This window comes from Pleurodeles waltl, chromosome 1_2, assembly GCF_031143425.1.
Source record: "Pleurodeles waltl isolate 20211129_DDA chromosome 1_2, aPleWal1.hap1.20221129, whole genome shotgun sequence".
In the NCBI taxonomy this organism is placed as follows: Eukaryota; Metazoa; Chordata; class Amphibia; order Caudata; family Salamandridae; genus Pleurodeles; species Pleurodeles waltl.
Genome location: NC_090437.1, coordinates 802029186 through 802041509, shown reverse-complemented (window position 1 = coordinate 802041509; position 12324 = coordinate 802029186). Strand labels below are relative to the sequence as shown.

The following is a 12324-nucleotide window of genomic DNA, read 5'->3' as shown; positions in this document are numbered from 1 at the left end:
AACTCTGTGTTGAAGCTACCAGGGATCACTGGGGAGTCAAATGAGACTGCTGCTGGTACTTAAAGTACATTTCACTCGGAATGTGAGACTTTTTTGCCGGCACTGATGAGGAAGATACTTGATAATTTATACAAAATTTGTAGAACACTACCCATAATTTCTGTAACAAAATGAACTTGGATCTTCCTTAGGACCCTCTGACTTCACTTCAGTCAATAACAATCTGAGCGTGCCCTTCCCACTGTATAATATTTCTTAATTATTTCTATCTTAAAAGATTCAAGCCACATCTTCCTCTTCTCACAAAGAACTGGGCTCTAGTGATGAGAGCAACAGTAAATTCCGTGCTGGACCTTTTCTAGCATAAGCAGAAGGGACCATGTCAGCACCGCATACAGCCTTGATCTGGCTGCTAGAATCAGATCATATTGCTCACTCACCGTCAGTGGGCCTCACATCGTCCATCAGTGCACTTGCCCTTCAGTCCGCTAACCAGGACTATCTGAAATGACGCTAGGGGCTGAGGGAGCACACGGCAACCGTATCTGCTTGTCCCGAGGTTGCCTTTCTGCGCACAGCCCCCTCCCAGAGCCCAAGACTCTCCCTGGCCTGATTAATACTTCGCTACATCAGCCCAGCTCGTGGTGGCCAAACACAGCCCTCCTGATTGGCGCCTTCCGGCCTGTATTTCCTTGCACCCGCTACTTGCTCCTGAAAGGCCAGCCTCAGAGATATTCCTACATTGAATGGTGGGGTGTGTTGGCCTTCACTACTGCTCAGTGGCCCACCTACAATAGCTGGGGCTCGCAAACTGACACACTCCCCCCGGAAGCCCACAGAAGTTTCACCTCGGCGCACCTGGGCCTGCTGATACTGCGCACTGAGCCCATTCCCAGCCCTCGTGCCCCCAACTTTATGTGTTCTGGGACTGCTCACAAAGAGGTGAGCTCTATACCCCTGAGAGACATAAGGGACGTTGAGGGGTGCCTCAGAGAGCGGAGGCCTGAGCTCTACTCTGAACAATGTAAGCATCATTCCTCAGCCTTAGTGGGGACATGGTAGCTGCACTACATAGCAACCCCCGTTTGATGCTATCAAGAGCCCAGGGAAGGCAGGGCCGGGAGGGGGCCTTGGAACTACACCCTCACCTGCCACTATAATTAGAAGCCAAAATTAATCCACTGAGTGCACTTGTAGGAACTTCTGCTCATGATCTCAGGGCCCGCTTAAAGACTTTTAGAAATGTAATGTTTTAAACTGCTACCCGCGACTGTCGTTAGTCCCGGAACACGTTGAGGTCCCCTAAGAGATGGCTGTTAGACACCGTAAACCTACTGGACTGTGCATTGGGTGCCAGGCGCGGTTTGGGTGACAGTGAATTACTGCACATCTCCACTCATACCACTTCCCCTCTTACAGCACAATCCCTCGGAGAGCATCCTTCCCCATTTGCCCCCTCCACTGTTGATCAGCCTCTATATCACCCAGGCAATCACAATGGACCAGCTCTGTTCTGCCCATCAGTGCCACCTTCGGCCTCCCCTCTCCACTGTACCAGACACCACGATACCAGACGCGTCCTCATCCCTCTCTATGTCGGACAAGCTGGACCAGGTACTAGCAGCTATCGAGCACTCCAGAGTTTCTATGGAGATTAGATATGGGATTGAGATTTTTGTGGGATGACCACCACAAACTAGTAGACAAAGGTTCAGATGGTGAAACAACCCTCTCCTCTCTACAACCATTAACAACCAACAACCAAGCAGCACTCCAAGAGTAACAAGCCAGGATTCAGTAACTCGAAAACCGAAAAGAGGATGTGGAGGGGTGCTCCAGAGGGAACTGGGAATATACTGGGAATGCCGGAGGAAGTTGAGGGCCAAGACCCAGTCCCCTACTTGGAGCAGTGGGCGAAGACATTCACTCCAGCAAAGGATCTCACTCTCCTTTACACTCTGGAGAGGGTCCTTAGAGTCCCTGCCCACCGCTCCTCCTCCGGGGGCACAACAGTACCATAGGAGAGTTACGTGGCCAAATTGTATGCTCAAATTTATGGTTTATTTGTATTTGTACTATATGACTTTGAACATTCTTTAAGTACTCTATTCTGAGAACTGCTTAACCCAGAGAACCAACTACAGACAGCAATGGCAATGGGGGCCAAATGGTTCAATGATGAATGCAAAAATGCTAAAACAGGTTTAAAAGAGTCCTAAAAAATCAGGCCCCAGCAGAGATAAAAGATGCAAGGGCCAATTACAAAATTGTACTTGCTTCTGCTAAAAGAACATGGGACAAGAACATCTGGCAGGATTTGCTTTCAGTTATAAATCGGAAAGATAATGAAACTTTTTGGCAAACTTTATCCCATGAAAGTAGCGACATCAATAAAACTTATCACCATCATATTCAACCTGAGGCCTGGGTAGTTCATTCTACTAAACTCTACACTTCAGGAAACAGCAAATTAAATTATGATATCTCCTTAACTTTCGAGCAGTTCTTAGAGAGCATCTTGGAGATAGAAGAGAAGACTGAGCCACTGCATTTTTTAATAGAAGACACAGCCAAAGCCATAAATCTCCTTAAAGCTGCAAAACCCCCTGACCCCAATAAAATCTTGGGTGATCTGTTTAAATCCAAGTCCCTAATTAGGACCCGTTATATTAATCTTATATCCAATACTATATCAGCTGGGGGTGAAATCCCGACTAGTGGAAAGGAGCCAAGGTTGTTCCTGTTTATAGAAAAGGAGACCCCTGACTTCCGTCTAATTATAGGCCCATAAACCTTAATGATAACCTACAAAAAGTTTTCGTTAGGCAGATTCTGGACAAATTATCAGCGAGGGTTGAGGATAACCATGTTCTGGCCCTGCTCCAAGCTGGAGTTAGACCCAAGACAATCACCTCTGATCAAGTATTTAGACCAGGACTTTTGTATTGAAAGTATCCATTGTTAAGGTGGCAAAAAGTATATGTGGCTTTTGTTCACCTTAGAGCTGAGTTTGACCTAGTTCACAGGGAAAAGCTCTGGAGTGTTACCACATATGGGGGCACCTGGAAACTTGGCCAAACTCATAGCAGAGCTGCATAAAGAGAACTATGCCCAGGTTCGCTGGGATAGTAGGTGCGAACAGACTGAGCACATCCTAATCCAGCGACGCATAAGCCAAGAGTGTATTTTCGTTTCCATCTTATTTACTTTATACATTAATGATGTGGTTCAGAAACTTCTAGATTGCCAGAGCTATTCTCCTATTTTGAACAATAATAAGATCCCAATTTTACTTTTCGCCGATAACTCCTGTCTTATTTCTGAAACCCCTCAGGGATTGCAGGTCCTTATTAACAACTTTCTACAATTTTCAAAGAGGCCTGGAACTGAATGCAACTAAAACCAAATTAATGGTGTTCGGTCCTGGGACAGTTAATGCACAATCAAAATCAGGGATGAACCCCTAGAAAGAGTCCATAACATAGATTATTTAGGGGTTAGGATAGCCGATAAATTTTGGTCAAACTTCAGCAAAACAAAAGTACTTTTCTTATCCAACATAGAACAAAGGCTATTTTGCGGTTACCCAAGAAAACAAATTCTTGTTCAGATATCTCCGGCTCTGGAAATATATTGTGCAAAGGACCAAGGTGCTGCAGTTTTCGAAGCTGACCTATGGGGATTGATGTAGGAAGAATAGGAATACACCACATACAAACAAACATAAGTCCCCAAATCCCAATACAAACATTTTAGGCTAGATAGTTGTAAACCATTGTAAGTAGTGAAAGGCTTAATACATGACATGTTAAAAAAAAGACAGACTGTGGGTTCAATAGAAAAGGTAGGTCATATTTAGGACAAACCCTTATTACTTAGGAAACTTATACACATGCTGCATTGTTAAGGTAGCTGTGCTGAAACACACAAGAGGCCCAAGCCACATTAGAATGAGAGTTTTTCTTTAAAGCTGCACCAACTGTTGCTTTCAAAATGTTCACTTAGCATGAACAGGGTGGAACAGAAGGGTGTATCCTTCCTTAGCACAGGGGTCCTAAAAACCACAAGTCATTCATATTGTGTTAAGGGGAACTGTGTAAGGGTCAGATAAGTACTTGCAAGGCAGGGCTACCATGAGCAGAACGCAACATATAGTCTCTTGTTGTGCAGAAAGATAGATATGGTGAATGACATCAGTATAACTTACCCACCCATGAGGCCAACAAGTGCAAGTGCTTCTTTCCAGAGGCACCTCATTATCTTATCTGTACTGCTTGTAGTTGCTTAAGTCAATGGTGAACTCTTCACCACAGTTTTTTGTGGGTTTTACAGTATAAATGCTACTGGTGTTTGAACCAGAACTTTGAACTTCAGTCATGGCCTCTATGTTGAGACTGCCTGTTGTTCCCAGCTGAAAATCGATTAAACCTATATTATTGTGTCAAATTGATCTGTCTTATTTTATTAACAGATTTCCCTCTAACAGGATACTGTGATCATCAGCAATTGGTTATCGCTGAAAATGCATTTGTCCGAACACTTCTCACGTGCCTAGTCAATACCCCTTTAATTCCGCTTTTCTTTGATCTTAGAGTAAAACAAATTTCAAATGTAATGTCATTGAAACCATTGGCACAGTGGATGTGACCCTGGATTACTCCGAAGTTAAAAGAATATATGGAGTCCCTAAAAGATCTATTGGCCCACAACAACCCCTTACAAATACACTGACTAAAATCTGTGCGCAATGGGTTCCAAAAGCTTGGCCTGCAAAGATTTTGGGATGATCCTTGTACTATCTGCAAATCGAATACTAGCAGCCTTAAAACCTACCACTGGACTATATTCATCAAAAGTACGTCATGTGCAAGAATAATGGGCCGCTCACAAAACAGTTTCTTGAAATGAAGATCTTCTCTTTTGAGCCTTTTCTGAATTCCATTACGCCATCATATTCAAAGAGCCTGTATGTACATTTTCAATATGGCTGTCTGTCATTAAAATCTTTTAGCAGCAGGTGGAACAAGGAATCTTAACCTGACTTGTGCCCAGTCTGTGTATATTCCCGGAGACTGAAAACCTATTCTGTTTTTTTGCCATGCTTATCCTAATTCCTGCAGGAAATATATATACCCGGTGTATCAAAAGTTATGGTTACAGTCTTATTTAATTCCTCTCAGGATTTTTAAAAGCAACACTTCTACCTTAATTCTGCAGTTAATCGATACTTAACAATCATATGGCTAGAACGTGTAACTTGCTTGCCTCTAGCTGCTATCTGATCACTCTAACGTGTATAGTTTCACTGAACCTTGTTAAAAAAAATATTACGGTATTCCTACTATCCCTTTAGTTATATGTGGGGCCAATGGAATTATGTGGCAGAAAGGACCAACTATGCGGCAGGGTTGTCCAAATACTGTGGCAAACAAGTCCAGTTATGCATTCACAATGCCAATAGCTTCAACTCAAGTGATGGCAAGAACTATTGCATTGCAAATTCTTGTTTCTATGATGCACAGCCACCAAGAACATCCCATTATTAAGGCACCCTCAGACATAGGCTGTAACTTACAGTATGCTTGACACCAAATGTGCACATTTTTATACCAATTTTATCTCTCTACACTGAGGGGGGGGGGAAGCTCTGCAGTTCTACAATGACAGTCATTAATGGATGTGCCAAGCTGCATACCAATCCATGTTGCATGGCTCCCTCAATATACACTGTACTGTGAATGTGCTTTGGAAATTGGCAAGCTCTTTCAGCCTACTCGTACCCTTGGTCTTTCAAATGTGCCAAGTGATGTTGGAGAGAGGGAGCACCACAATGCGATCACCTTAGAGTGAAATGTGACTCTCTGTGGCACAGAACTCACTTCATGCTCTAGAGCATCAGGTAATAAATGGGTTTGCTTAATTTTGGTCCTGGTATCCTGAGAAAAATTACTTCCATCAATTTAAGACTGTAACCAGGGCTTTGTGTATGCATTTGTTTTTGATAGTACTCTGCTCAAAGCCCCTCAGTGACAACGCCTTCAGGCACACCACCTAAGCGATTATGCTGACACAGCCCTTTGCCGCAGAGGCCAGATCTATTTTATGATGGGCGTCATGGACTAGATGCTGCGGTAGATAATCCATGGGGTTGTTGCATCCTGCCCTGGACAATAATGAAACCCCTATGGATGTGTTGTGTAGGACAGTCTTTGACAGTTTGAAATGCCTGATGTTCCATGTCCTCCACATCGCCATGCCACATTTGTTTTCATCAGTGATCAAAGAGCCTCCAAAAAGGTCTTTGAGTTGGTGATGAATTTCCCCCAGTATTTAATTCATCATCCCCAGGAAGCTCCGTACCTCTGCTGCAGGCTGGGATGTCATAAGCAGAAAGAACAGATGATGGACGAATGCTGAGCAATGCAAACATTCACCATCTGTTGCAGATCTGGGTTAAATCCTTCTTTTTTTGCCCACTGTTAGAGTGTGAAAATTACAAATAGAATTGTGTGATTAACTGAAAGAAAAATGTGCGTTTTACAATGCAAGGCTGAAATGAAAATGAGGAAATCAATCTTGACCCTGCTCCCCATGGCAACAGTCCAGCCCAAACTCCCAGGCCAGGTCATTCCTTAATCGGAAAGAAGCATCCTGGGACTGGTTTCGGGTTAACACCCCTCATGAGCCAGGCTAGTTTGAATCCAGTGGCGCAGTGAGCACAGGACCCATGTCTAGGTATACCCTTCCCACTTAGGGCAACAAAACCAAAACCGGGAGAAAGTAACAAGTTGAGGCTTACCGCAATGGACTACAGGTCGAATTCAGGGACCAGGTTAGTGCTGTTGAAAAGTTACCTTCTCAGTTCAGTGCAAAGTGTCCCATTCATGGTGGAGGGGGCCATGAGTAGCAGGGAAGCACCGTGGACGATCGTCGATATTGCACAAAGAGTAGGCCTGGCATTGCGGATGGTCATCGCTGTAGCACAAAGATCCTGCTGTCATTGAAAATGGTCGGAACAGAGCTTCACCGTTGCCCTCCCCACGAGCATTTGATGCTGTAGACTGAAGGGTTGAGTTGACAGATCTTCGCATTGGCGGGCAGTGAGAGTGACAAGGTTTTGGCGCAAAAGGCCTGATCCTAGTCGCGAAGAGCCCAAAGACTTCAACTGAGCTCCACTAAGGTCACACCAAGTGTCCAGCACCTCAAAGGCACCACTTGGGAGTCAGGGGCTTGCTCCAGCTGAATCTCAGTGCAGGTTCAGTTGGTTTGGAGCCTGTTATAAACAGTGGGTCTGCTGACTAGTCCATGGAGTCATTTTGGGAGTCCTGGGTTCAAGTGCAGATCCAATCCCTCTAACTCAGGCAGGAGAGCAGAAATCCAGGAGGGAAGCATCCAGCAAGACAACAGTCCAGCAGAGTGCCAGCTCTTTTAGCAGCACAGCAGTCGTCTTTCCTGGCAGTCTCCACAGGCCCAGAAGTGTACTGAAGAGCTTGAGTCTGAGGTCCAATATCCAGATGCCTCCTTTGAAGGGGGAGAAGCTTTTAGAAGTTTCCCTTTGAAGTGCACAGGTTTCTGCCTCCCCTGCCCTGGCTCCAGACTAACTACAGGGGGTAGGCACCCATTTGTTCAGAGGCAGGACACAGTCTACTAAAGTGTATGTAGGGCTGTGCCCAGCTAAGCCCCCCATCCTGTCATTGATGGCCGATCCAGGCACACCTAATCCCACTATTTTATGTGGCTGTCTAGGAGAAATACACAAAACCCAACTGTCAGCTAATCACATTCATGTGACCCAGAGACAGGCTACAGGTGCTAAATGGCTAAGGCTTTCTAAAAGTGGCCTCCTCAGAATTGTAACCAAAACAATCTGACTTCACCATAAGATAGGACTTTTCACTACAATCCCAAAGACACCAACATGAATTGGTCACCTGTTCCCATTTGGAAGTTACAGTTAATTAAATGTAATATGGAAACTCCAATATTATCCTATGGGAGAGGCAGGCCGTGCAGTAGTGGAAAACAAATTTAAGAGTTTTTCACTACCAGGACACGTAAAACTTAAAAGTACATCCTACTTTTTAAATACACTGCACCTTTTCCTCTCTGGGCTGTTCAGGGCCTAATTTAGGGTTGGCATATATATTTGAAAGGAAGGTTTAAATATGGCAAAAGGTTTTTGCCAGGTTGAAATGGCAGTTTAAAACTGTGTACACAGGCTGCAATGGTAGGCCTGAGACATGTTCAAAGGGCTACTTAAGTGGGTGGCACGATAAATTCTGCAGGCCCACTAGCAGTGTCTAATTATACAGACCCTAGGTACATGCAGTACAATCTTACTAGGGACTTACCAATAAATTAAATGTGCCAACTGGGTACAAGCCAATTCTACCACACTTTAGGGAGAGAATGCAAGCTCTTTAGCACTGGTTAGCAGTGGTAAGGTAAAGTGTGCAGAGTGCCAAGACCAGCAGAAACGCGATCCACAAAAAATAGGAGGGGTGAAGGAAAAAAGTTTGGTGAAAGACCATCCAAAGACTCACAGGTGTAACAGTTATCCAATGTGCAGCTACTTGGCAAAACAACTTATGTAGCCTTGCATAGAAGTTGTCAATATATTCATAATCTTTCTACAAGGCCTGTCTCATCTTCAAACACTCAAAGTCAGGGTTCATCTGTGGATTGAATAGGGTAGCACTATACTATCACAGATTCACAATCGTAGATGAATTACAATAGCATGACAGTTTATGGACGATACAGAGTTATATAGCACTGATTTGTTTCAGACATGCCCAGGTCTCTGGGATATATTTATATAGCTTGTGAATATATGGGCCACACCAGTGCTGGAGAGCAGCCATTACAGTGATGTATGTGAATTAATGGAAAAGTGAAAATTGAAAAACCATGTTGGAGGAAACAATCATGGAAAAACAATTTTAATGAACGACAATTTAAAAGAAATACAAATAAATTGAACCTTAAAGGAAATATTATTTTGAGTAAAAATCCCAAATTACATTAAACCTGGATGGTCAGGGTTTTTTCAGAAATGGGTGGAATTTAGGGGTGGTGAGTTTGTTTTTAGGTATCAGTAATGGGTGGAGTTTAGGATAGTAAGGAGCTTTCAGGTTTCAAGAATGAGTGGAGTTTCCGAGATTGAGGTGTCTTTAGGACTCCGAGCTGGGTGAAGAATGAGTGTTGGGAGATTTTATGGTTCATGGATGGGTGGAGGTTAGCGGTAGTGAGATGTTTTATGGTTCAGGAGTGAGTGAGTGAGTGAGTGAGTGAGTGTAGGGGTAGAAATGGCTTTTAGGGTTCAGGGATATGTGAAATCATTTTATTTACACCTTAAAAAGGCATGCAAAATCCAATTTCGAAAATAATACTTTCTATTAATTGTTTCTATGAAAAGGTGAGTGCCATTCATTCTGGAAATTTCCATTAACCAATTTAGGTGGAATAGCTTCTTAGTAGTGGTATTGTATGAAATAACATACTACCTAGTTACAGGCCAGTAATATTTCATGGCAGCACAGAATCCTGGCTAGAAAGGAGACCTGGTTCATGGATGAAACTGTCACCAGTGGAAGGAGAACAACTTTCGTTTTAATGTAAGCTTGGACAAATTGTCACACCTGGTCAAACCCCTGTTTTTTACAGTTTCCTTATCTGCCAAAAGGGGATCATATAAAGTCAGGCTAATCACTAGCTGGACTATCTGGTAATAATATTATTTAGTCAAGTTGCAGTTTGTCACCCACTATGGCGGGCTGCAATCACAGGGAATGTGATGTGCAGGGGTCAGCAGACCATAATCGTATGATTGCTTTTCAAAAATGAAAGTTTTTTTTTTTTTTGTTTGTTTTTTTAAGCAGACAGATGTCCTTGAAGGAAACTGGTGTGCTTTGAAAACAATTACATTTTTAAAAACGTGAGTACGATTTGGACCATTACTTACTACCCATGAATATGCCACACCAATTCGCAAAGGGCAAGGGTCTAATGGACCCCTTCCATTTTGCTAATGGGTTACCACTCCAACTTGGGAGTTGGTAATTTATGAATGGTTTGTGACTAGAATTTTGGGTCAAGCCACTGGTTCATAAGGATCCGAATTGCAGTTTTGAAGGGTCGCCCCACAGCACACCCCTTCCAAACGGCGATTAGGTATCCATGCATAAATCCATGTTAGGAGGCAGTAACACTTTAGCTACTCCCTAAGTGGGTTTATCACATTCAAAATAGCTTTTTATTTCGCACAAACACACTGGTTTTACAAATCAACAACAGGTTTTGACTAACAGTAGTACAGATAAAGACCTGGGGAGCCAAAGAAAGCATGGGGGTGCCAAGAGTTATGAGGAAAATATGGTGGCTCATGTGGAGCAATGTGGCGCATGTAGGTAACACAGAGGAATGAAAGAGAGACTGATGGCCCTGAGCGAGGTTCAGGAGAGTGAACAGGCACGACGGCCTTAGTTGAGACATGAGGGGTTTTCGGGTAGACAAGGGAGAATGTTACTTTCTGTTAATTAACATGCTATAAAGGTGGTCTTACATGACTTCCCATGACAGCATTAGCAGTAATTCTTGAAGCATTTGACTGTGTGTGATTATTTTTAATCCCTTTGTTTTCGGCCCAACCGTAAATACTTCAGCTATCTATTACGTATTAATTGGAAATAAAGTCACCTCACCATGTATCACTATTTTGACAGGTGCCTGTAATGTTTATGGAATGTTACCAGTTTTATTTAGCAAAGTGAAAAGGCATAATGATAAAAAAGAGTGATACTTTGCAAGCGCCGCTGCAACAAAGAAAAGGTTATATTCATCAGCATGGATTTTATATACATTACTCTTTGTGTAGACTGTGGTGATATAACAGGCATACCTAAGTAAACTCGTGATAAAGCAATTGCATGAAGCAGCTGATATAAATATAATACACTTTAGGTGAGAAAGGAATACTTACTCAGTGCTCTTATTGGTGATGTCTCTCTTGCTGCACTGACACTTGTAAGAAATCTAGAGTAATTCATTTCTGAAAGGGAAACACAAAATAAGGCTTCATTAAAATGCTGTGTAAATTAATACACTATTCTTTCTAAAAAGTAAACTAAACAAGCAATTCACTATCTCCCTGAAAAAAGTATTGTGAGACCCTAATACATGGGAGTCATTTCAATGCTCTACAGAAGCCTACTAAAAATTGCCTTAAGACTAGTTTGTTCACAGTGAAAGCTGATTTGGCGCAAAGTCTTGAATAACTTTTGTGGCTGTAAGAGACATTTTCCAACTACAAATACAGTCAGTGTGAACATGCAGGTGGCTGCAGTTGTTCCCGTCTAACATCGCAAGCACACATAATTCAACGGCTGGCAGAAGGAGTATCAAGACTTGTGGAAGGAGGAAGAATTAATTTTATTAAGGGGCCAGTCGTGTAAGAGTATTTGGTGCCTGGAGGTTCCACAAGGACCTCTTGCAGGAAGCTCTTAGAGTCCAGCAGGCGAGAGTAAGCCACAAGATTTCAGCACGGGTCATGACAAGTGACATTGTTATTGCAACCCCTCATCCCACTTGAAAACTTTTTTTTAAAGATTCCTTGGAAGCTCAATTTGGTAGTTGCAACCTCCATGGTATAATGAGGTATTTCTTGAGGAAACAAGCTAACACCACAAGGGTGAGGAATTAGGCAAGAGGCGCCTTGTGGTGACAATAAGCCCATTCGGCCCAAAATGGGAGAAAAGGCAAGAGGAGTCAAGTGTAAACTATCTCAGGTCCTTAATATCAATACTGCACTGATCTCCGTTAGCAAGCTGAACATCCAGATGGGAAGACAGAAGCAAGGATGAGAGGAGAGGTGTATGTACTGGCAGGGAAAGAAGCAGCATTACCATAGATGAAATCCTACACATGCAGGGGAAAATGCCTGAGAAGATTAAGAAAGATGAAAGTAGATCCCATGTTAGAGGTCTCTCACAGAGTATGCCATCTGCTTTCTCAAAATTACAACATAAATAGGGCATTTATGATGTAATAAGTAGGGAAGTTCCTGCATGAGCATAGAAATCTTAAACAGCCTATTGCTATTAATTCTCAATTTCTTCATCGCAAACCAAGTATTGCAGAGCTTAGATGCTGACAGAGCACCTCTTCCTGAGGGCCCATTTGGCTAAGGAGATCGATCAAGTGAAATCGCAGCAACCAATGTCCATTAGAGACCTTGGTGTAAGGTCTAAAACAATAACTCTAAATCCGAGTGCTCAGGCATCTTTAAGTGTTGTCACTTAAAAAAATGTGTATTTATGTCTCAAA

The 12324-nt window shown here is 42.9% G+C and overlaps 1 protein-coding gene across 1 annotated transcript in view; it reads right to left on the bottom strand.

Moving 5' to 3' along the window:
* The window catches only part of AADAT (aminoadipate aminotransferase), a 378880-nt gene that overhangs the window by 322042 nt on the left and 44514 nt on the right, over nucleotides 1–12324 (bottom strand). The window contains exon 2 of the mRNA XM_069244307.1: nucleotides 10982–11050. Within this exon, the coding sequence (XP_069100408.1) occupies nucleotides 10982–11048 (67 nt within the window). The 5' untranslated portion in view covers nucleotides 11049–11050. The remainder of the gene's footprint in view (nucleotides 1–10981; nucleotides 11051–12324) is intronic.